This window comes from Mesitornis unicolor, unplaced genomic scaffold (assembly GCF_000695765.1).
Source record: "Mesitornis unicolor isolate BGI_N332 unplaced genomic scaffold, ASM69576v1 scaffold15218, whole genome shotgun sequence".
Lineage (NCBI taxonomy): Eukaryota > Metazoa > Chordata > Aves > Mesitornithiformes > Mesitornithidae > Mesitornis > Mesitornis unicolor.
In genome coordinates, this window is record NW_010201265.1 from 914 (window position 1) to 26,452 (window position 25,539).

General features: G+C 44.4%; 1 protein-coding gene across 1 annotated transcript in view; it reads right to left on the minus strand.

Annotated features, from left to right (window-relative positions):
• Positions 1–1,876: 1,876 nt before the first annotated feature.
• Positions 1,877–25,539, minus strand: part of LOC104545003 (beta-adrenergic receptor kinase 2) — a gene marked incomplete at its 5' end in the record, with an annotated part of 26,663 nt that continues 3,000 nt past the window's right edge. Inside the window, 17 exons of the mRNA XM_010190020.1 lie at positions 1,877–2,049; positions 2,567–2,680; positions 3,932–4,068; positions 4,953–5,115; positions 7,142–7,237; positions 8,229–8,295; positions 9,272–9,372; positions 9,590–9,656; positions 10,976–11,083; positions 12,112–12,206; positions 12,502–12,632; positions 13,602–13,680; positions 18,566–18,665; positions 22,075–22,166; positions 22,647–22,698; positions 23,512–23,573; positions 24,943–25,076. Of these exons, the coding sequence (XP_010188322.1) occupies positions 1,888–2,049; positions 2,567–2,680; positions 3,932–4,068; positions 4,953–5,115; positions 7,142–7,237; positions 8,229–8,295; positions 9,272–9,372; positions 9,590–9,656; positions 10,976–11,083; positions 12,112–12,206; positions 12,502–12,632; positions 13,602–13,680; positions 18,566–18,665; positions 22,075–22,166; positions 22,647–22,698; positions 23,512–23,573; positions 24,943–25,076 (1,760 nt within the window). The remainder of the gene's footprint in view (positions 2,050–2,566; positions 2,681–3,931; positions 4,069–4,952; positions 5,116–7,141; positions 7,238–8,228; positions 8,296–9,271; positions 9,373–9,589; positions 9,657–10,975; positions 11,084–12,111; positions 12,207–12,501; positions 12,633–13,601; positions 13,681–18,565; positions 18,666–22,074; positions 22,167–22,646; positions 22,699–23,511; positions 23,574–24,942; positions 25,077–25,539) is intronic.

A 25,539-nucleotide genomic window follows, 5' to 3' on the forward strand; every position in this document is an offset into this window, starting at 1 on the left:
TTCTTATCACAATTTAAGGGTTTTTTTTCCCAAATTAAGGAGAAAAATAGGAGTGTGGTGGTGTAGGAAAAGCTTAGAGACACCCAGCGCCAGTAGGATGGGACATTTCCCGTGCCACAGCCACCGCTGCTCTTTAGAGGATGCTGAGATGCTGAACGCCACTTACCAGTAGGAACAACAGAGAAGTTGGGGCTCTTTTTACAGGGTTAACTTGAAAAATAAATGGGGAAGAGAGAAAACCCATTAAAAGGCATCGCCTGACTCACACGGGGTCTCTCCCAAAGTGCAATTTTCCTCGCGAGACGGAGTCGGCGCGGTTGTGCGAGCCCACGCGGCGCAGGGCGAAGCCGCTCCCACTTCTAGGAGCAAAATCCATCCAATTTTATCATCGGTGTTGCTCGGGAGCGACAAATACTTGCGAAACAATTGTCCTGTTAACGGTGGCGCAAGTCTGACGGGCAGAAAAGATCCTGTGAGGTGTTCACTGACTCAGAAAAAAAGCTTAAATTAAGCCCTGACCTACCCCTCGCCAAACGTCACAACAACCAGGGAAAGGCTGACTACTTCACATGCTCAAAGCTGTCTAACGGTTAGGAGACTACATCCTCGTTTTAGCACGAGTTTCCACACAGCACGGCTGACGTCTTGAGTAGAATTAATACAAATCTGGCATCTGCCCGGCTCCTTTTGTCAGCGTTATGCTCGGGCTGGTTTCAGCGTGGAAAGTTTGGACTTTTTAGGATGGGAAACGGGAAATCCCGGCGCAAGCGGAGCCGTGGGATGTGCGCGCGAAGCCGCGGAGCCGAGCTACAGCGAACGCCTACGCTACGGGAACACACGCTCGCTTCGTGGTTTTGCGGACAACAGAGGAGGATCCGCGAGCCCCGGACCCGCAGAGCGATCCGCAACACGTACCGAGGTACCTCTGAACCCAGCACATGCACTAGAATGCATTGGATTGGAATAATTCCTCTTTTCTTTTTTTTTTTTCTTTTTTTTTTTTTTTTTTTTTTTTTTTTTTTTTTTAATTTTTAAAAAGTGCAGTTGACCTGAAATGGAAAAAGAACTGTCTTTATGTTCACTGTAAACTTGTCAAAAGGAATCTGCTCTTTAAAAACTGTGCTAAAATAGTCAATTTATACAACAGAGCACTAGATGAAGCTACCATAAATTCCTCTTCACCAATTATTACTCTATTGTGTCAGTTATAGTACTGCATATACGTAGAAGAAGCAAAACGGTGGTAGCTACTATTAGTGAGTACAACAAACCCAGTGAATAACTTGGAGTTCAATGTTTCCATGAAGTAGCAATAACATTTAAACCACAGGACAGTTAGAATTTCAGTACTCTGAAGTGCATAAGAGTCACGCTGTTGACCACCAGCAGTACGGAGAAAGGCGGGTGTCGAGTCAGCAGTAATGGTCGGGAAGAAGATGGCAACGCGACGGATGGAGGGTTGTTATCCACCCCGGCGACCCCGCAGCGCTGCCCGCGCCCAGGGCTTTGCCGGCACCGGATCCCAGCCAGCGGCGAGCGTTTCGGTCGGCACCAACCGCGGGTATCGCGGAGACGTCAGCATCCTCCTTCCAGCAGCAGTTCGGGAGTGGGGGACCGCCGGGGGGTGGGAACGCGTGGGAGCAATGCGCGGCCTCTGCGCCGGGTCCTTTCCGCCGCCGCTCGGAGCACGAATTCACTCGTTCCAGCCTTCCCGACCTCCAGAGACAGAGTCCTGGCATCGCCCCCCGCTGTAAACATCCAACTCCTCCTCTTCGAAGCACATCCCGCGCCCAGGATTGCACAAAGTAATTCATAAGGAATCTGTGAAACTCAACGTGTTCACCAAGCAGCTTGCTTTCCCTAAGTGAACGCCGTTTCCCCTTGCCCCTACAGCCCGTTGCTGTTCCTGTGGCTGAGCGGAGGTTTCGAGAGCTCGACGACCGTGGAACGAGATTTATTGAGAAACTTGGGAGCCCGGCGCAGCAACCTCTGTGCCTCGGTGAAAGCTTCTGTCAGCTCTTTTTTCCACTGCACAAATTCGGGGTCGCTCTGAAAGAGATACAGAAGTCGTTTGGCACTTCACAGTCAACTGCCAACAGCGTCTTCTCTCTCAGACAGCACTTTAAGCACCTTAGTTTAATTTGCTGAAGGAATGAGTAACTTTGGGTATCAAAAATGCGCAGCCTTTTGCTTCTCCCTGACGCCACCAAAGCCAGGCAAGGCGGCAGCAAGTCAAGGAGTAGGGTTTGTGTCCTTCCTCCCTCGCAAACACATCAGCTCCCATGAACTAACTGCAGCGAGACCTTCAGAGCCCACGCAGGTTGAGAAGTTTGGAAGTTTTCAGCTGGTTTTGAACTCGTTTTGGCCCAAATGCCATTGAAATCCATGGCACGGCTGCAGGTTTCCTGCATTCAAAACTCAAGCGTGATAAAACCTTCCCAGTTTTGCTTTGGTTCAGCTTTGCTTCAAAAAGTTAACACATAATGGGAGGACCCGAAAAGCATTTCAACCGTTTTATCGTATGCAAAACAACCTGATTAAGTTACCGGAAAAACAAGCATCTCACCTCGCACTGTAGCACGAACTGTTTTCCTCCTTTAATTCTCAGTAAGATGCATTTCTTATCCTTAATTTGCGTCTCTTCAACAGACACTATTTGCTCCATTGTCAGTAGGTTTTGCTGTAGCATGTGCAAAAACAAAGCAGAGAGACGATTTGCAAAAAAAACCCCCGTGCCCACCAAATTAAAGCCACTGTGGTTTTTTCTGGACTGCCCACATAAATCAAGTTACGAACATTAACAGTCCTTCTGCAAACATTGCTTTATTCCTGAAGGCTGGGTCATGAACCAAAGATGGATTATAAGGTAACAGAGATATTTAGCAAAGGGCTTGGCTGCTTCAGCAGAGACGACAAAATGTAAGCTAAGAAAGCCAGTAATGACAGCATGAAATAAGAATCTACAGAGAGGTGTGTCTGTAGCATTTGCAAAAACAAAGCAGAGAAACGATTTGCAAAAAAAACCCCGGTGCCCACCAAATTAAAGCCACTGTGTTTTTTCTGGACTGCCCACATAAATCAAGTTACGAACATTAACAGTCCTTCTGCAAACATTGCTTTATTCCTGAAGGCTGGGTCATGAACCAAAGATGGATTATAAGGTAACAGAGATATTTAGCAAAGGGCTTGGTTGCTTCAGCAGAGACGACAAAATGTAAGCTAAGAAAGCCAGTAATGACAGCATGAAATAAGAATCTACAGAGAGGTGTGTCCGCAACAAAATATTCACTGTTTCCCCTCAAGACAGTTGCATTTCATTTAGTGTATTTTCCAAGTACCACTGCTGTTATTTAAAAAACAAAAAGCAATCTTACCATTTCAAAGGGCTGAAAGGGAATATTTAAAGGAATATAATCTTGTATTTCAGCACGATATACTGACAAAGACACAGACAGACACAAGGACTTGCAGGAAAGGTTTCCCTATGCACTGTAAGAGGGGAACAACGTTTTGAAATTCCAAAATCTGACTTAACCAAATACACAAATGATGTGCCTAGCACATGATCACAGCTGGACTAAACTAAAGGCACTATAGCATTTTCTTTCCATTGAAATGCTATAGCATTTACGACCTTACCAGTTTATGTTTTTTTGTATAAAAAGTCCAGCGGTCCTAAATAAAAAACAACATCGTGAACTACCAGATTCCTTTAGAAACAGAACAGAACAAAGTAAACAGGTTTCTCAAGTCAGCTTAAGGCTGTGTGGCTACCCATTAACTACAGCGATACTCCAGATAAGTTACTCAAGCCCACTGCTCAGTTTTTTCAGACAAAAGCCTATTTCCACAGCAGGAAACTTCCAAATTTGCTCAGATTTGCCTCAAAACCCACCTGGAAGCTGCTGCTCTCCCGAGCAACCTCACTTACCCGTGACTCCCCTTCTCCTCGCCACTCCAGTCGGTTTGGGAAGAGGTAAAAGTAACGACGCTGCCACTGGGTCAGGAAGGGGTTCCCCAATTTCAGCATGTACCCGTGCATAATGCAGTCCTTCCCCAGCGCGTAGTCTGTGAGAAGGGAAAAACCATCAGCGTGCAAAGCAAGGCGCTGCTAAAAGCATCCTGCCAATGGGCTGTGTTGGGAAAGGGGATGGTCCCAAATGTGGGGGGACACAATGTGCTCCTGCCAGGCTTGCACTGTGCCTCTGTGTGCACAGGCACGCACAGAGACCACTGCACCGGGGAGGGGGAGATTGGATTTTGGGAAAAAATCCTTCATGGAAAGGGTTGTCAGGCACTGGAAGGGGCTGCCCAGGGAGGTGGGGGAGTCACCAGTGCTGGAGGGGTTTAAAAGCCGGGGAGATGAGGTGCTTGGGGACATGGTTTAGTGGTGGTGATGGTTGGACTCGATGGTCTTAAAGGTCTTTTCAAACCAAATGATGCGGTGATTCTGAATTTCGCCTTAGTGAAATGAGCTGATGCGGCCACAGTGGAGTCACCGCGACCCGAATTCACATATTTTAAAAGCACCTTACTAGCTATTAAAAGAAATGTACAATGCTACCCCAACTGCAGAGTCTGGGATGCAACATCCCTGTGCAAACAAACAAGTGAAGTTTGCTGTAAAGGACCTCCTGTTTTCTTTCCTGGCTTCTTTGTCGTGAAATCAAATCCCCCACACTTTTCTCTGAGCACACACCATAAACCGAACCGATGAAAAGGCTGCACATGGTAATCTCTAAAAGCAAGTACAAAAGATTTTCCAAAACATTGTGTCACCCTACAGCGTTTCAAAACATGAAGGAACGTCTTCAGAAACACGATAGTGACTAAAGGAGCTCTGACAATTACGGGTGAATGACAGGAATATGAGAGTCTGCTGTGTGGCACTTCAAACTCATGAATTACAACCCAGCAGCAAAAGACGGAGAGAAGCGTATTTGACAGATTACCTTCCTCGTGGCCAAGCTGCTTATTTTTAGCCCTTTTTCTGGCCTCAATTTTATCTGTGTCTGCATTCACTGCATCGTAAACCGTTTCTGCTACTTCTTGCTGCCAACGCTCCGATATTACCAGAGGGAAGTTCTTGTACAACTCCTGGTCACTATCAAGCAACTTGCAAGAGAAAAAACAACACAAAAACCCAACATTTTAATGACTTCTACTATTCTCAACCCCAGTAGTTAACAGTTACCCAGATAACAGCATTATTTTCAAAGAGACATTGAACTCTAACGTTACCAGGACAAACAGGTCCAAATAAGGATACTAATTTAGGCAAAGATATTCATTTATATACCGAGAACAGGCCACCTGTTGGTTTGGTAGCTCCAAAAGCCTTACTCCACATTGTCTCCCCGTGTTCTCGAGACTTTTCAATAATAACTTCGATGTGAGCAGCGGTATTGTTCACTTGCTGCATAATCAGTGTTAACACAACGTCTAATCGTGTTAAAAATCTTCTCATCTCTAAAATTCCACGAGTAAATGACAAGATACCTTTTCCACAACGATGCCTGCCACGCTTCCACAGCTTAATTTTGCACCCTTAATAATTAACCTTCAAAATTCAGCAGACCTCGATTTTCCCGTTACATAGATTCTTTTCTCTCCTAATCCTTAGTTACAGGACTTAAATTGGATCGCGCTGAAGGAAACTCAAATTAGTGGATCTTCAGGAAGGGCTCCAGATCTTCTCCTCCTTTCTAGATAGCCATAATCGTATCACAGCAGGAAAATACATGAGCTGAGACCAGAAAACGTGCAATTCTACACAAGTGGCTCACAGGATGGCATCCTAGGAGGAGAGGAAAGCCGTGGGCACATCCATTGCGGGCTTTGCAGCACATCACCTCAAAGGAGACGTGTTCTCAGTGTCACGGGATGCTCTGAAATACCAATATAATCCGCAGGGGCAAGGGAGGAAAGCAAGGTGCTGAGCACCGGCATCGGGAGCTGCGGCTGACTCAGCGCCACGAATTATTCAGCCCCTTGGAAAAGACGGTGACACCCCCGTGAAGGCGCAGAGACGCTGGGTGAGGTATCCCTGACTCACCGGTAGGAATGACATTAGCGTAGAGGCAGCTTGAACAGAGATTGCATGGCAGTGATCTGGCTGCACCATTTACAGGCCTCGCTGAGAATATCCGAGCCCGTCAGTAAATAAAAAGGCAACCTGGTTTCTCCTTGCAAAATGTTCCTCCAAATTATGGCAGTCCAGAACGGCGGGGTACTGCCATCCTGTCAGACCAGCAGTGACGCTGGAGATGTTCTTTATCCCTGAAAACTCCACATCTTGGGTGCTCTGCATTTCTCTTTAAACACGGAAAACCTGTTCTGTGCCAACTTCTGTAATTACAGCAGGTGACACTGACAGACAAGCTCCTTCTTAGGCACAGTGAGTGCTTAACATGCTTTTTTGCTGATAAAGTTTAGAGCAATTAGCTTCTTTCCTGACTCACTTCTGCAATAACAAGAATAAAGTCTGATCTACTGAAGAACTGTAGGATCAAAATAATGACTGGGACAGAGCCAGGACAGATTCACCTTCTGTCTGAAAGCACCACGGAGGTTTCTGAAGAGGGGATGTGGCACCACCTCCATGCAGCTTTTACTTCCCATTTTCCCTTTCCATCGTTTTCATGAGATTCTGGATAATATCAGAACCTCAAAGTTTCCTTTACCACTTTTCTAACTTAGAAAGTTGCTACCATTGATACACAGTCTGTAGTTTTTAAGTTTTCCGCTGCACGCTCTGACCATGAGATAATACCATTAAGATAAGGTTTAGTTCAATGTATCCAAGCTACCAGAAACAAACCACAATTTTAAAAACTCCAAAGCATCAAGTATTCTTGAAAACCTGAGGATTTCCCAAGAGCTGTCTGACCATTTGAAATATTACCTTTATCTTATACAACTTCCAATAAAAAGGTAGATTTCAATCTAAAAAATAAAACAAAAAGACTTGGCAAGCAACATCAAACCAGCCAACGAGCCCAAGCTGCCTCTTCAGAACAGCATGGATCACGTTTCCAAATTTTGGAAGCCAATCCTCGCACATTCAGGAGCCCCTGAAGCACAGGAACTGCACGCACACAGCACGACAACGCCATTCCCTACCCATCATTTAAAGCTTTACCTTAATGCCTTTAGTGTCCTCTTCATCAAACGACCCAATATCAAATGCATCTGCTGCATTTACTTCTCCCCGGGGAGGAATCAATGGTGGAGGATACTAGAAATTGAAAGCAACGTGATTAAAGACAAATTAATGGAGATTATTTAAATCCATTCTGTAGATATACGTGGCCTTTTTATTTTTTGCACAAATTACACGTGACTGTGCACAAGTATGCACCTTGAAATTACATTTTATCACAGAATCACAGAATCTCAGGTGTTGGAAGGGACCTCGAAAGATCATCCAGTCCAACCTCCTGCCAGAGCAGGATCATCTAGAGCAGGTCACACAGGAACACGTCCAGGTTGGCCTCAAATATGTCCAGAGAAGGAGACTCCACAACTTCTCTGGGCAGCCTGGGCCATGCTCTGCCACCCTCACACTGACAAACTTTGGCCTCATCTTCAGCTTGAACCTCCTGTGCTCCAGCTTGGGACCATTGCCCCTTGTCCTGCCATTGGCCATCCCAGAGCAGAGCCTGGCTCCTTCCTCCTGACACTGCCCTTTCCCAATGGATCCCCAGGAATGAGGGCACCCCTCAGTCTCCTCTGCTCCAAGCTCAAGAGCCCCAGCTCCCTCAGCCGCTCCTCAGCAGGAGATGCTCCACTCCCTCGATCAGCCTTGTGGCCCTGCACTGGACTCTTTCAAGCAACTCCCTGTCCTTCTTGAACTGAGGGGCCCAGAATTGAACACAATATTCCAAATGCGGTCTCAAATAAATTCTTTATTAATAAAGAAGCTCTGCACTTCTTTAATAAATGGTCCTACAAAAATCTGGGGAAAAAATCCTCCAGCTTAGAGGCATCTAAGCAGAAGAAACTATGCAGTCATTTGACCCTGAAGAAGTACTAATTCAGTACTGCCCATCAGGGAGACTTGAAGTAATGAACATACAGCAGCTTTCATCAACAAACCTCCACGTATTTGTGCAAGTGAGTACCTGTCTGGGGACTGGAACTCTGAATTTTGTGTTATTACCTGCTTAGGCTTATTTTCCTTTTACTGCTTTACCAAGTAAGCCAAGGTTACTACCTGAATCCTTTACCTTTTGTAAATAGACTTGCTGCCAGTCAATGCCTTTGAAGAAAGGGTGTTCTTTTACTTCCTGTGCACTGCAAAATAAAAGTGACTGAAGTCAACAGAACGAAGGCACTTTTCAAATGGATTTGAGAAATATAAAGCCTGGAAAGGTCACACTTCTATCATTTGAAAACATCGGCAAAATGCTCTTTTTTTTGCAAGGGGGAAAAAAAAAATCTTAAGTAAACAAGAAAAGATTTTCATGTGGAAACACTGGAAAGAGTACTGTAGGTCTGGCAAGTCATCACTCTTATTTTGCTATGGTTTTCTTCTCTTTAAACAAAAACCAATATCCCGCTCTTGTCAGATCCCAGACACTCTTCTACACAAGCAGCTTACTCTGTCCCATTTGATATAATACGTATTTTATGGCAAAATAAGCAACTCCTCTTGATAGGGCCAGGCTGAAAAGCAATCTCAGGTCATTATCACGGGTGGCTCCATGACAGAAACCCTCTGAATATTGGAGTGGATTTCCTCCTCTCATCGTTTTCTCTCCCAGTCTCGCATGAGGCACACACTGGATTTTTCAACAGCAAGAACAATAATTTCAGTTACCAAAACGAAGCAAGTATTCACAGCTTTCTGCTTGGTGGTTTTGGGATTGGGGTTTTTTTGTGTGTGTAATATGCTCATATCAGCACAGTTACCACATAAGCTATAAATTTCAGCTATCAGTATGTCTGAACCAAGTAATGCGACTCCATGCCAAAACAGATCAGGCAAAAACATAACAACACCACAGGGATGAAAAGTACAAACACCATCCAATGTGCTCATGATTGCAGAGAACACAGGGGAAGTCTTTAGTGAAAGAAACTGTCCAAAAACTTGTCCAAACCAAAGGAAGCTGAAACGTAACTCCAAGCCACAGCACTTTTTCATGTTCTCTTTCCAAAACTGAAATCATCACAACAGGAAGCAGGCTTTTACTTGAAATGAATTCATTCATGTAGAGAGAAGTGGAAATTTTTGAAGGCAGTGGTCCAAGGAGAATTCACCACCTACCTTCGTCCTTGGCATCCCAGCCTCTTGCTAACATCCCGCTGCAGCAGCCCTTCCAAAAGGGACTTCAGTTCAGGGGAAAACGACTCTGGCAGCTCCACGTTCTACCAAAAAAGAAGTGCAGAAAGAGATATTTAATTATCAAAGCAGCGTGCTCTGCCTTCCCCACAAAGGAGAGCAGCTTTTCTTTGGCAGTGTTTGTAAACAGCCCTTCCGTGTGTAAATACAGCATTGCAGAAAGCGGGCGACGTGAGTTTTTAGAGGAAATGGGAGTTTACTAAACACGAGGAATGGAACTGCAAGCGCCGCCAGGATCCTTACCACGGTGAGCGTCATCCGGTCGATCTCGTGCTTATCTTTGGTTTTGTGCTGCCTGAAAGGACTGTGACTGCAGAAATAAGAAAAGGCACTGATAAATGTAAAGCCGTAACATATCAGGTTATTTCAGCTGCGGCAAGCCCAGGAAAGCGTGTAGCATCCTGTTAGTCCCCTTCTTCCACCTCATCAATCCTGTCCCGCAGAACAATAAAACAAGTAGTAAAACACTTGGCATTTGCCATGAAAAACGAGCTACTTGCTACCTCCAAAACATCAATGTCTGATCTCTTACAACTTTGTTTTCTTTTCTTGCTGCAAAGAGTTGCCCCACTGTGCAAGAGAGCTTATCCTTTCTACTTTCACTACCATTGCATGTGGTGGACATCAAAATCAAATTCAGAGTAAAGCAACAGTTCAATTTCTTTAAAGACTACACACAGACATCCCTGAGGATTACCCAATTCGGGGAAATCTGATCTAGTTACTCCACATAAAGGCATGCAGAGTGGTAGTTTACTCTTAAAAGCAGTGATGTGTCCTTAAAGATGGTATTTCAAACACCCTACCAATAAACATCCATGTCTCCCAAAATCCAGAACAGTTTCATCTACCAAGAAAGCCCTGAACAGCTACCACAGCACAGGTACTTAAAAAGATTGATCTACATACAGAAACTGAGTGTGACCTACAGAACTTACCACTCACCTACAGGGGAAGAGTGAAGTAAGACCTTAAGGTCAGTAGATGAAATTGAAGGTAATCACAGCCACCACAGCATTGGTGATTGATATGATTTGATTTGATATCTGATAAATTGTCAGCTTTATCCTCTTATAATTCTGTTTTGAGTTTGAATTTTTCCTCCTAGCTATAGAAGACTTTCGAATATTACAGATTTACCATGCGATACTTAAACAACAGCATGAAAGCAAGTCGAAACATTTTAGTATCAGATTTTCCAATTATATTTCGGATATATTTCCTGTTTCTTAGTTTTCTCCAAAACCTTGAGGGAATGGTATTTTCCAAAATTAAAATGCTGTTTACTTGTGAACACGTTAATTAGCTACCATTAAGCATTTGGTCTTGCCACATGGCAGTGTGTATTGGCTTGCAGCAGACAAAAGGAGAGGCTCAAGCATCTGCCCTCCTCACCACACTACACCTGGAGCTCCTAAAGGACACAGGGCTGGTGTTTTCCTTACTTTGAAAACCAAAAAAGCCTGGTTTGGTCTCATGTGCAGACGTGGTCCAAGTTGCAGAGATGGCACTAAGATATCATTTTAGATAATATGAAGTTAGGTATCAGTATTTCAAGGGACAGACAGACAAGGCATGGGCTAAAAAAAACCCCCAAAACACAAAGACAGGAGATGAAACTCCACTCACCCCCTCAGAAGTTTGAAAAGCATGCAGCCTAACGAGAACCAGTCTGCGCTGCTGTCGTACGCCGTTCCCTTCTGCAGCACCTCTGGAGCCATGTACCCGTGGGTACCTCTGTGAAGTGGAACGGGAGAAAATCATCATTACAACCCAAACTATCATTGTTTAAAAAAAGAACTAAAGCAATAAATCAGTGTTTTGTCAATAAGATAGTCTAATTTAAACAGAATTCACTTCAACCATTATTTTGTTTTCCTTTTCCTTTAGCCACGCACACATCCGCACGTTTCCTGTTTGTATCTTATCAACTGAGGAAAGACCTCAAAACATAAACAACAGAAACGATGGGGCAAACTGAAGCGGCATCAGTACCGGGTCAGCAGGCAGCCTCCTGTCCAAGAGTGAGACACAAAGAAGAGGTGGAAAAGTTGCATTTACTCTGTTGCGGCTCCTGAGATTTCCTGTCCCCAGCCCCGCTGGTCACCACGACCACGCAGCCACCAGGCACTGCTTCTCCCCTTGACGTAGCTGCAAAGTATGAGCCTTTTCAAGAAGCTCCTGAATTGCAAATGTTTTAAGATGTGACAGGATGAAGCTTTCCTTTTTTTGCATAAATTCTGAGACTAAATCAGGACAAATGAGGACCTAAGAATAAAAGACACCGGATCCGATGTGGAATCCACACACAGCTCAAGAAATTCAGATCCTGGTTACGACCTGATGCCAAGAGGCAGAAAGGAACACAACTTGCCTCCAGCTCTACAGAGATCCAGAAAGGGAAAGACACGCTAAATCCTGGGTTTTGGTGTGTTTCAGCATATTTAATTATCCATTTAGGACAATTAAAACAATCTGGTACTTCAACTCAGTCAGGTTCCTATCTCCTCTGAACAGTGAATCATCTCGAAATAATGTGTCATCTTCCAGCCATGCCTACACATCAGCTGCTACAACTGTGCAGGAAAACAGAAAGAGACTCAAAAACCTTAACAGAATACCCACTTCAGCTGCGTTAGAAAGCAAGCCAGTGCCACTCAAGTGGTATTTTTTTCCCCTCAGGCAAAGTTAAATTATAAAGACACATAAAGGACTTATTTAGCAATATTTGGACAAGCAGCAAAGCTCCCATGCGTTGTACTTACACACTAGCGTGTGGCTTCTTCTTGGAAAAATCACAAGCCAGCCCAAGGTCCGATATCCTCACGTGCCCATGCTCATCCAACAAGATATTTGCAGGCTAGAAATGCAGACACAGCAAGGTCACTGCTTGGTATTTGTCTACAAATTCTCCAAACACAGTAGGTCTTTCTCAAACATCAATGCTCTTCGCTAACTGGTAATCGCCTTTTTAGATAACAGCATAGATTAGAACTATGTTGTACAATTATTAGAAATATCAGCCAAAGATAAACTAAATTACCTGTGTTCTTCCCCCAAAAAAAGGTTTCAGGGAAGATAATTCATGTAACTTATCAATATCACTGGATTATATGCTAACAGTGACTGTGTGCAGCCCCCACATTAACCATTACCTTTAGGTCTCTGTACACAACGAAGCGATTGTGCATGTGCTCTAACCCCAGGATGATTTCAGTAGCATAAAACCTCATTTCCTTTTCAGAAAACACTCCGTGCTGGGAGAGGTGGTAGTGCAAATCTCCTCCTGAAATCAGAAGGATTGAGCAATTAAGAGGACAGTAAAAATCTCGACAGCATGACATGGGGGGCTCAGCAGAGCATTTGTGGGTCCTTATACCCCACGGAGCACACAGGGACATAGATTTACACTCTGCAAGTACACGTGGTGACAAAATACCCAAGAAAGTTAATTTTAAAGATGCACTCAATCTGAAGCTCCACTTTAAGAATACATTTCCTTCACACACATTTGCATTCAGTGACTAATCCAGCAACCGAGACTCAATGCAAAGGATTTCCTCGGTAAGTAAACGCAGTCGTTTTCTGGAGAGTGAATAAATTAGCACGTAGGACAGCCCAGGGTGGAAGGGACCTCGAAAGGTCATCTGGGCCAAAATACTCAAATATTCATGCTGGGGATGTTTTCACACTTAGCTCATTAAAGAACAGGCACAATACAATGTCACTCTGTGAGCTAATCCGCACCACCAACGCTTCAAATTGGGAAGATTCCTAGAAAACTGTTTCCGATCAAGCTGCAGATTAAAAGCAATCTCAGAGTTACTTGAATCTGACCTACAGCTTCCATTTGAATGAGAATCTTCACTTGCAAAACACCAAAGCCAGTCTCAGGTACTTACAAGATCTGTTTCTCAATTAAACTCCCAGCTTTGCAGCCCAGTACGTGCAGATGTGCTCGGGCATCTTTAGGTGCTCACCGCAGGACCACAGCTCACATCCCACAGGTGCTGAGCATCCTCAGCACCATCATTTCTTTAAGCTTCCAGCCTAGCAGGCCCTTCAATACCTTTATTTAAATATGTTTATGTTTTAAGGTATCAGAGATTTTTTGTCAGTCTGTTCTATACATTCTCTGCTTTAAATCAATTTACCCCTCCCGCTCGCAAGCCAATGCTTCACACCTCAGATTATTTTTCCCTCCTGGCAATATTTCTGTGCTATCATCATCATCATCATCATGAGCCTCGCTTACCGTTCATCAGGTCCAGAATGAAGCAGAGTTTGTCGGGGGTGTGGAAGGCGTAGGTCATACACACTATGAAAGGGCAGTCCTGGAAGGAAAGGAGCAAAGAGTTCATCCCAAGCAATAAGCGAAGTACGACTTAGAGAAGCTAAAAATACATGTGATATTTTTCCTGTGATATTTGCCAATGTTGGTAATAATTTCCTAAAGCAATCTGTGCTAATCTACATACTCTGATGCACATACAGTTCAGAGATCTTAGGTTTTCCTCTCTTATTTCAATACAAAAATCAAAAGAGCTCTGACAACCCAAAGTTTTAAAAAATGCAGGTAGCATCACTATCTTGTAAAGATTTTCAACTACAACATATTATAAAAATATTTATGTGAGTTTGCACTAGACTTACGTGAAAGATGCGTTAAAGCTAAGAAGCTTTAGGCCAGCTCAGAAAGAAAAGGAAGCAAAGACAGCAAGGTCCTGATGATGTAAAACGCAGAAAACAAGGGTGGTCGGGGTGTGGGTCACATTGCTACCCCTTGGTGCATTTAAACCTTCTCTCACACAGATGTTTAAGACAAGCAGCCATAAAGAACCACAGCTGGAAGAACACCTCAGTGCTGCCAGTGATCTCTCAGGGTGAGAGGCCATGGCACCTCTGTCTCTTCGTTAAGTCTACATTGGATGCAAGTGGCTAATTAACATAGGGGGCTATTACCTCACGGACCCCTTCTCCAAAGCCAAGCGAAACCAGGGCTGTTGGGTTACTCTGCAATGAAAACTTAAAGAACGGCTGCACCGAGATACCAAAAGACATCGGTCTGACCCCAAAACACGGAGGCTGGCAGGAAGATGAGCTCAGACGAGCTAAGCCGAGCTCAACACCTCACAGGAAGCACCAACTCAGCCTAACACGACTTCAACCACGCGTTAACGATGGCAGCACCGACAGTGAAACACTGGGAATCTCCAACAGGAACTGGCTTCCTCTCCAGGTCAGAAGCAGCAAAACCCAGTGGACTTGGGCAGAGCGGGGGCCGTGGGACCCAGCTCGGGGTGTGAGAGGAAAGGGAGGGGACTGAGACAACGTCCTCAGCAGCTGGGATGGTTTGAATCAGTTCATCCTTCCCCAAAACCACGTGGGGCTGAAATATAAAGCTTTATACACTTGACCGGGATCCCCAGTGACTCCATCAGCCCCAGGGACTCCCCCATCACCCCCAGGGACTCCATCACCTTTCCCTGTAAACTCTGTGCCGCTCATAACCGCAGACTGCCACAGTAATCCCTGAACTTTAAAAGCTTTAGTAGAACTATTAACCTAATTTTCTGAATCACCTGGATCGTTCAGAAGTGGCCCCAAGCAGGCTTCCTAAAGCCTTCACGCGATCCAATTACCCAGAAGGATTTTTGTGTTAGAATTTAAATGCCATACATAGAAAAATAAATGGGGGTTTCTACACCAGAACACAGTATATGCCTGTACTCTTATGGAACTCGTTTTTAAAAATCTGCAAGCGTCAATGTGATGCATAATTCATTTTCACGTAAGCCTTCCTAATTTAATCACTACCCTCTCACTGGTTCAGAGAGAGAAGAAACTGTAGTACTGCGCTACTCTTCTGACACAAAAACCACCGCGAAAGAGTATTACCCAGCATAAAAACAATAATAAAAAACCCCTACGGATTTGTTTTCCTTGGGTTTTGGTTTTTTCCTTTAATGAAACATACAGCAATAAAAGCAGATTTCCCACGAGAGTAATACTTGTTGCAGTCAAGCCTCTGCTCTGAAAAAAAAACACAATAAGCACCAGTATGACAACAACGTGTGCATTAAGCATAGATTGGAACCAGCTCCTTACAACCTAACAAGCCTGGATTAAGTCCAACAAATTGTAGAAGACAAATTTCTGGTAATAAATCATGTGGAAGGAGGAAAAAAAAACCCAACCCAACGATATAAAAACCTGCAGAAATGTAATTATTTTATAGACATTAGCACCCTAACGATTGTTTTAGGAGGATTTCTTTTCTTTCTGACTGTTTCTGGTAACTCCAGCACCGGCTTTAGAGCAGGATGGTTGAAGTGGCAGCAAACTGGAGGAAAATGTGTGTCCAGGGGGGATTTTAACTCAAGGGCAGCTCTGTCCTGGGTGGTTTCGCTCACAAAGCCATGGAAGTCAATGTCCCAAACACCGAGCTGCTCTCTGCACCCCACAGAGGTGACATCCAAGAGACTGTCAACATATGGGGATAGATTCCCTTTTTTCTGAGCAAAATCGAGACTCCTACAAACCTCAGTACGTGCAAGAACCAACTACCTGTTGTTCTCAGGAGAAGCAATATTTGATTATTAATCTGAGGTGTTTTACTGTTCAGCCTGTCCACTTCTGCTGTACCTGGTATTTACCATCCCTCGAGGGAATCCTGAATCCAGTCTTTAGTCAAATTACTTCAAAAAGAGCTGCGTAAGACAGCGTCACCACTGTGATTTTCCAGAATGAGAAGAGCCACAGCCCTGCACGGCCCCTGGCCCTGCAACAGAACCACCACCTCTACCCGTCAGGAAAAGGTTCATTAAATCACCAATTTCTGCCCCAAACTGCACCTTGGGCAGGTTGTTTATACAGCCCAGCAACAGTGACGGTCTTGGTGATTTCACTGTTCCAGATCTTGGATGTTAAGATGTTTAGGATGCGACAGGGGTTGCGTTGTGCAGAAGAGGAAGCACAAACCTCAGCAGACCCTGCCCACGACAGAGCAACGTGGCCATGGGGACCCCGAGCAGCACAGAGCCACCCTCGGTGTCCCCACGCCAACTCCAGCAGCTCCCTGTGCTCCGGTGAGGTGGCCCTGGTCCTTCTGTCCCAAGGCAGCCGCGATGAACTCGGATTCGGGAGCTCCCTATCCAAGAAGCAGTTGCGAATGCCAAATCTTGCGGCAGATTAACAAAAATGATTACACAAACGTATGTGTAATCTGCACAGCTGCTATTATGTGTTTTGAGGAGACATCTGGATTCCCGGTTAAATGACTAACTGCACCGTGATGAACTTCCCAGTCCCGTTTTGTTCCGGGCACCACAAATCCTGTCATCAGGAAAGGCACGAGCCATTCAAACCGAACAGCTCATATTCAGGAATGAAACGAATTCTCTTCTTCTATCCTTCCCAAAGCCATCAATTCTGCACATTCAAGACACGCCAGCACCCCTCGCAGCAGCAGGTGTACCCAACCTGAATGGGTGCCGTTCTGTACTAAATCTCCCCTTCCAAACTCTCTTTCAAATTCCCGAGCATCTAAAAGAAGTTACACACTAACGAGCTGATAAATCCTTAATGGAAAAAACAAATGGTTGGTCTTGCTTTTCTGCTGCTCAATGACAAGCCATGCGCCATCGTGCAAGAAAACGAGCTCTGCATTAGCAGCCTTGCGAACAGTTCTCTTCTTGAATCGCTAGACATGAAAATTCACATTCAGTGCTGGAGCCAGAGCACCCCAAATTGAAGTGAACAGGACAATTATTGCTCATTCGCCTGGGTTTCTTGTCTAGTCTCCACCACAGAACTTCACTCCACTGGCCTTCAAGACTCCTGACACGTCTGGACAAGCCACAGCTCATCTCCAGTGAAAGAGTTACCTTTATTAAAAAGTCTAATGGATGAATCCCAATTGTTAATTTTGCAGAAATACTTTCCAGTGCTTTGTCTTTCTTTATTTTATCTTTTTTTTCCAATTTTTTTGTCTTCTCTTCAGTGAAATGCCCTGACTTTTCATCGCAGTGCGTGCCTGCCCTTTGCCAGACAGGCTGAGGCAGGGGAGGAAGAAGCAAGTTCAACCCGATGATGACACCTCGGTGCGCAGCTTCCCTCATTTCTGCCTTAGGATCTCCCTTACCAGGACACTTCTAACAGCAGAGGAAAATGATTTGATGGGCAGCAAGGAAAGCTCCAAAGCTGATTTTGTAGGGACAAAATTGCACACAGCTTTCCTGTGCTGCCCCAGAGAGCACCTCACATGCCTGTGGTGGGGCTGGAAAGGACCACGGCTTTCTGATTCACACAGTTTGCCCTTGACAATTAAAGGGCACTGCTTAGCAATTATAATCCTGTATTTATACGTAAGCCCTGAAAAACACACCTCCATTTTTTAAAGCCAAGCTTGCAGAAGACAGGACAGAGCCCACGCTGAATCCCCCCCCAGACCAATGGGACCCCTCAAGAGAAGACAGCAAGGATGCTGCACGGGCAACCTAAAGGACACAGCGGCCCTAAATGCATCACAGGTGAGATTTTTCAATAAGAAATCACTTGAGTAACACAGATCCAAGCCCAGGATCTCCCTTGTCTCTGCAAGACGCAGATCCTGCCTCAGTATAGGGCAGTGTTTGCTCCCTGCCATCTCCCAAGCCAAAGCAGGACTCCTCTGCGTTACAGCCACTACTTGCACACCCGCAGTACAAGCCCAGCCCAAAACCACCCCCAACTCCCTCTCGCGCTTTACCCGTGCTGGGAAAAGGGGGTGCGTTGACACCGAGCTGCAAACCGCACGTTTAATTCGCACGCCACAGCAGCCATGGGGAAAATTAACCTTTTCACCAGCATCGCACATCGCCATGGCGACGGGAGCCGATTGCAAGTTTTGTTTAACGAGGCCGGCAGACTCGGAACAGTTGAAAAAGGAATATTTAAGAAAAAAAATCAGCAGGGGAAGGGGGAAGAGAATTAATTACTTAAGAAATGGGAGCCTTCTCAAGCCCCTTTAGCCGAGATGTAAGCACACGAACTGAAACGCAAGCTTGCTTTTCTCTTCGTATTTCAGACACACTGCAAGAAGCAGGGGGAAGGTTCCAGGGGAGTGTAACTTCTGCGTGCCGCACAACTGAACTGATGGAATATGTATGGTGTGTCACAGCTTTTATATTATATATATTAAAAAAAAAAGAGAAAGAGTAACAAACCAGTGATACTTACTCCCGTACTGACAAGAGACAGCATAATTCTTTCATTTAAGGCTAACGTTTCTCCTTGCTTCATCTTGATTCTCTTCTTATCTAAACATTTCATTGCATACCTGAAAATAGGAACCGTTCAGAAAAAGCACCAGAAAATATTTCCTCCTGTACACAGAATTATTCACTAGCAGTTCTGCCACGTGTATTTACCGTATCCTGTAAGCAAGCTCTTCAAAGACATCAGCACATAACTAAACAAGAAAGCCTCCAAAATCCCACAGAATTCAAACATTTCCAACTGAAGCCTCCTAGTAGAGAGATGCGCTTTAACAAATTACTTCTGCGTCGAAACGACGATATAGGAATTACACATCATAGTTAATTTTTTAATACCTACAAGCAAGCATTTGCAGTATGAATTAAATAACAAGAGACTCTGCTATAGTTCCATTTTATCTCAAGAGTTTCAACTCTACCAGCTGGAAAGGAATATCTTGAACACACGCTGAGTTTTGTTGGCTTTTTGGTACTTTGTTCTTTTAAGAAGTTTTCCTTCTACTCAAAAAAAGGTCAGATACGCACAAGGAAGCTTTTTTTAAACCTCCTGCCATCTGTATTGCACAAATTAATATCATTTTGCTTGGAGAAGAAAGTTACCCTAACAACCACCGAAGGATAGCAGGATATAACACAGTCTGGGGGTATTTTTTCAACATTAGGTGAGCTGAGGAGCGCACGTGTGTTCCTCCACAGGTTTCTAGACATGGGCAGCCAGGGGTTTTGGGGGCATTTCTTATAAAATACGCTGAGGAAACCACCGTGTTACAGCGCTGCATCATCACCTGCCTACGCTGCCACAGCTCTGTGCAGAAACGGGGCCTCGGCTCACCCTCGCGCTCCCAAAAAAAGCCACGTCACCCCTCGCCACGCATGTGTCGGGAGCGGGGGAAGAGCGAGCGTGAACGCACAGGGATCTTCAGTTTCCAAAACAAGGATTATGTTCCCAGCACGTGCTCTTGCCGAGGAGTCTGCACACGATGGCTCTAAATACCATTTCAGACACTACCCTTTACTGATGCCTTGACTTAGATGATGGGAGCAAACGCCTGGGGCGGCTTAAAGCTGATAGAAACCAAGCGTCTCCTCCCTGCTCAGAGCACGGCCACCCTTCCTGCCTTGGCTGCTTTCTGCCCTGTCCTAGTGCCCCTATTTTGGGGTCCCTGAAGAAGGCGAGGTGCAAGAAGCCTCAGGTGTTTTGGGGTTACCTTCACGGAGCGGATTCCAAAGCTCTGAGCAGGCACTAAGTGCAGCAGAGGCAGCCATCTACACCGGTGGGGATCTGGATCAGGGATGGGTAAAGAGGTTTGGATTAAGAAGGAACTACACCAAACCTCTACCCAGAAACTGAGCCTCATCTAGGGTTTTTCCACATGGAAAAAGGTTGGTTGGCCCACGTTTCACAGAGTGGTGTGGTGTCAAAGCATGGTCAGGGTTGGAAGGGACCTCTGAAGATCATCTAGTCCAACCCCCATCACTTCCCTTTTCACTATTTATATCTGATACATCATCCAAGAGTGCAGCTGAGACTGGGCTCCATCTGGCTAGAGAGCAGCCCTGTGGAAAGGGACCTGGGGGTCTTGGTGGATGAGGAGCTCAACATGAGGAGCAGCGCTGCAGGGTAGAGAAACCAACAGGATGCTGGGTTGCATTAAAAAGGGCATCACCAGCAGAGATAAAGAAGTCATTATCCCTCTCTACTCGACACTGGTCACACCACACCTTGAGAACTGTGTCCAATTTTGGTTCCCGCTACACAACAAAGATGCGAACAGGTTGGAAGGGTCCAGAGAAGGGCCACGAGGATGATCAGTGGACTGGAAGAGCTGAGAAAACTGGGCCTGTTCAGCCTTGGGAAGAGAAGGCTTAGGGGGGACCTCAACACCATGGACCAGTACATAAAGGGTGGCACCAAGAAGATGGAGACTCCCTTTTCCCAAGGAGTCCCACGGAAAAGACAAGGGGTAATGGACACAAGTTGCTTCTGGAGAGATTCCCATTGAACTCCAGAAGAAATTTGTTTCCCATGAGATCAATCAGACATTGAACAATCTCCAGGGGAAGTGGTAAGTTCCCCTACACTGCTAAGTTAAGAATCAGCTTGTCAGGGTGCTGACTCATCTCATTTGAACGATTCTTTTACCTCGAGAGGTTGGACCAGCTGATCCTTGTGGTCCCTTCCAAGCTGGTATGCTACGATTCTATGATTCTGAATTTTAAAACTGCCCTTTGTTTCACTTGCCAGTCCCAAGGTTTCTCCATCTCCCATCAGAGCAAAACTCAGACGTGAAAATCTCTGGGAATCTCAGAGCTACCTCTTCAGGATGGACACCTACTTAGTGTGCCTCGGGCTAAATAAAACGGTTATTTTTGTACAAGGACAAATTCATGAACTGTACGCAGACAAAAAAGTACCAAAGCAAGAATAAAGACAGTACTGTTACTAATATAAATACTAATACTTGAAGTCACTGCAAAAATACCGAGCATGACAGCAACGTGAAGATGTCTTCCACCTGTTAATAGCTCGGAAGTTGATTATTACCAAGGATGTCAAGCACACAACTGCCAGGGAAGCCAGCTGTAACCCCACAGACTTGGCATTTCAAACACGCAGTGCTTACTTAGAAGATAAATGCTTAAGGATGGCCCCTGGACTGAAATCGATAGGAGAAAAGCAAGATGAAAGGGGTGGGATGTAAATAAATACGTAGATAGGTATTGAGAACAATTTGTTAAATTGATGCCCATATGTTCAAAACAGAACATAATTATGCCTAGAAATTGAAATCTGATGATCAGGAGAAGTGTGTGAGTGGTAAGACTCGGAAAAGAAAGAAGCCACCACACAGGGCTAATCTTGGAGATCCCACTGAGAGCTCTGTTAAGCAGAAGTCAACACTGGAGCTGTGTGCTTCCAAATTTGAGCAAGGCTCACTGCTTTCGCCAGTGAAATACGCTCATGGGGGCAGAAACGCCAGCAATCGCACACATCTGGAGCAGCACATTCAATCCCTGCAGCTGGAAGAGCCCCCAGGCCGTGTTCTGGTGTCCTCCAAGCCAGCTCCATGGTGTGATTTGTCACGAGAAGAGGCACCACCTCGCACAACCACCACGGCTCCCACCAGGACACGGCTCTGCACCGTCAGGCTCTGATCCAGGAAGTTGTTTAAGCACATTCTTCATTTTAAACACATGTGCAGTCTCCATTAATTTGGACGAGAGCATTTAAACAAAGGATGTGCTTAAGAGCTCTGCTAGGCTGAAGCCCTGGTGCATGGCAGGATCAGGTATCAAACTAAGCTTAAAGACAATCCAGAAATCAGAACCTCCTGGGATAAAATTTAATTACAAAGAACTATACAGTAACGCGACGCTGCTTTCCAGTGATTTTGTAAGAAACAACAGGAAGGATTCCTTACTGCTTCAGAGTTTACAGTTACCTCTCGAGTAAAGGGTGTAAATACTCACATTTTTCCAGTGTCTGCTTTTCTGCAACCATACACTTCACCAAATCCCCCTCTTCCTATTATTCTATGTACACTAAAATCATTCATGGTCAGCTGTAAATGCAAAAAAAAACAAAACAAAACAAAACAAAACTCGACTTCATTTTCCAGTATTAAAAAAGCTTACTGTACAAACATCTGAACAATCTATTAATGTGTTAAGACACTTAACTATTGTAATTCGTAGAGCATTTATTGTTTTGGGAAAAGCAGCTCCTTAGTGTTTATATTTCAAGCAAGCGCTACAGGCTGAAGCACGAACAAGACAAATGGGGCTGTTGCTGCCAAAGACTGACAGCCTCATTCATAACTGGGGCTATTTTTACAGCCAAAGTGGTAAAAAAAGCAGCGTGGAGGGACAAAAGCCAAGATGAGGGGTGCTGGGGACAGCGTCCCAAGGGTAAGGGACACAGGGGGGGTCTGGGGCTGTGAATGCACCCCTTAACAAGGCCTCTTCAGCAGCAGCATTCACAACTCAACACTGTCCTCCCCGTATCAGCCTTTGGCAAGATAAATACACTTGTAAGTACTCACGTGAATATTTAGTTCTACGTTTTTCCATTGACAAAATCTAGTAAACTTGTCGCTGTAGGAAAAAAAGTTGGAAAGTTGTCTGAGAGCTCTGTGTAAAGTATTGCAGCAAACGTCAGGACTCTGAGATTTTAAATAAAGCCTGCGCCAGGGCGTGCTGTGATATTTAGCAAATGATATCCTTCCTTTCAGACAGCTGTAACCTTACCCCATCAAGAAAAACAATTACTAGGCTGTGCACACTTAATATTTTACATCCTTCAAGGAGAAAGATATCAGATGACCTTATCCCTCTAATTGTGAGTGCTCAGGACGTCCTCGCATCCCTTTCAGACCATTTTTAATTTTTTAAAAAACAAATTAAGTTTGGAACTAACAAACATTTAAATCACATAAAGAGGAAGATAATTGTAAGAAAGCAGAGGCAGCTCGATTTATGTTAATGAACCTCTGTATACCCCAAGGAACATTTTAAACTCGTTTTATCTCAAAATAGGAAAAACGTCAACAATACCACAAGCTGTTGCCAGAAAGAAAATAGTTTCTCATTTCTACATAAATAATTAAGTATTTATTTTCGGAGTAAGAAATAACAGCCCTGTGTTACTCAGGAGGACATCCCACAAGATCCAACTGCAATCTACTGCTACATGGAGCAACAGAAACATCTCTCGTGTTACACTTTCTCCACTCACACACCCTGTGTTACTCGTGACACACAACGACGCCAGTCGCTTGCAGAAGCTTGCTGATAAGGCACCATTAATTAAATGGAAGTTTATTAAACATTTTTAGCCTTATTTTACAGCAATACTTAAGCTTCCTGCTACATTAGGTAGGAAGTTCAGCTAACACGTCACGTTCATACCTTTCCATAAATTTTTGAAATATTTTTCCTCGGAGACTATCACAGATTTCTTCTATATATGGCTAAAAAGAAACACAATTAGTATTTAAGCATACAATAAGCTGGTTATTCAATACTGCCCATTACATTTAAGCTTCCTTTAGCTTTAGGAATCTGAGCAGGTGCCCTGAAGTCCAACACAAAATATTTCCATGATTAGAAAACCTTAAATTTTGTTTCCCTCAGAGGGGGGCTGTAGGAAACCTGTGTAAAGCAGCTGCCTATGGGCAACTTTGGCAAAACAATCACAGTACGGATATTTTTTTACATATATTTGGTGCTTCTCTCCTCCCTGTCCTTAGCAAAAAAAGAAACCAGCCCCCAAAAAATTCCCAAGTGGCTTTTTCCAGTGAAATTCTCTCTCCTGCTGGGTGATGGCGCGCAGTGATCTCAAACCCCAGCCCAATTAGCGGCGAGAGGTAACTCAAGCAATGCAGTGATTGATTTGTCAGTTCACCCAATTGCAGCGTAAAAACCAGTTCACTGAGCAGACTGGGGCAATCTTCACATTTTTGCAATATATAAAACCACAGAAAGGTTCACATCAAAGGCATTTAAGCTCATAAACACGCCCGTGATTGAGGAGGCTCATTATCTGCAAAACCACCCTGGTTGAATGCACCCAGCTGTAAAAGTTAGCGTCATTCTGAATTTCTTGTCTCATATCAACGTGTATTACAGCTGCAAAAATAGGAGAAATATTTCATTTCTCATTTCTTTATTTTCTAAAGTAAGTCACAACAAAAAAGAGGCATAATCTCACAAATGAGGATACCATTTATGTTTATATTCAAACGGACGATATGCAAATCCCATACTTCCTTTTAATAATTCAACAATTTAGGAAGTTTTAAAGTTCCCACAACTTGACTGGTGCAGAAACTTCTGCTTAGAAAGCTGATTTGTCATTGGATTTTGTCTCGTGGAGAGACAGAAAAAGAAGTGAAATGGTACAAATGCTTAACTCCTCAAGATCATTGACTAGGAATTAATATACCTTAAAACTAAAGAAAACACATGCTCCAAGATTTCACATTACTGAAACATGAGGGCAATTTCTCTACGATGCAATTTGGTTTATCCTGACGGGATGTGCACCTTCCCATTGTGCAATGATTTACTCTAAATCATTTGATGGCTTAAATTACCTAAATTTAAACACTCTTCAGTTCATATCCCAAGGTATAGCTTGCTGTCATAAACACGCTTAAAAATATTTTAGATAAGAATAATAATCCACAATTTTCATTTGACTTAGAAAAGCATGCCAATATCACTATTACAGTGAAGAGTATTTACCAGTACTGCTTTATCCTGTCTCCTTAGATAATATCTACAAAGTCACTTACTGTCAAATAACGGCAGACAACGTGAACATTGATTTAATCTCACCTGGAAAAGGCTGGCTGGCACTTGTTTCTTGGCTAACTGCGTTTGTACGTGATCTACAGCTTGTTTGGAGAAAGGCTGTGGAAAAAAAGAAAGAGAAATTAAGATTTCGAATGGTTGGCAATGCCAGGAGTTTCACTGCAGGTCTACAGCACTGCTGTTCTTTTAACCATATAAAAATGCCATAGAGCTTCCTCTGAGTGTATTATTATGAATAATAGAGAATAAGACTGTAAATTAATTTTTCTAAAGCAGGAAGGCAGGAGAGGGGAGGATGAGGAGGAGAGAGAGAGGGAGAGAGAGAGGGGAGAGAGAGAGGGGAGGATGAGGAGGAGAGAGAGAGGGGAGGATGAGGAGGAGAGAGAGAGGGGAGGATGAGGAGGAGAGAGAGAGGGGAGGATGAGGAGGAGAGAGAGAGGGGAGGATGAGGAGGAGAGAGAGAGGGGAGGACGAGGAGGAGAGAGGGAGGGGAGGACGAGGAGGAGAGAGGGGAGGACAAAAGGACCAGATGCTGCTGCTTTAACAAATTCATGAAAAATCCCGTATACAGGGACAGCTCCAGAGCCAGCAGCTGGCGTGGGCTTTTTCCCCACTGCTGAA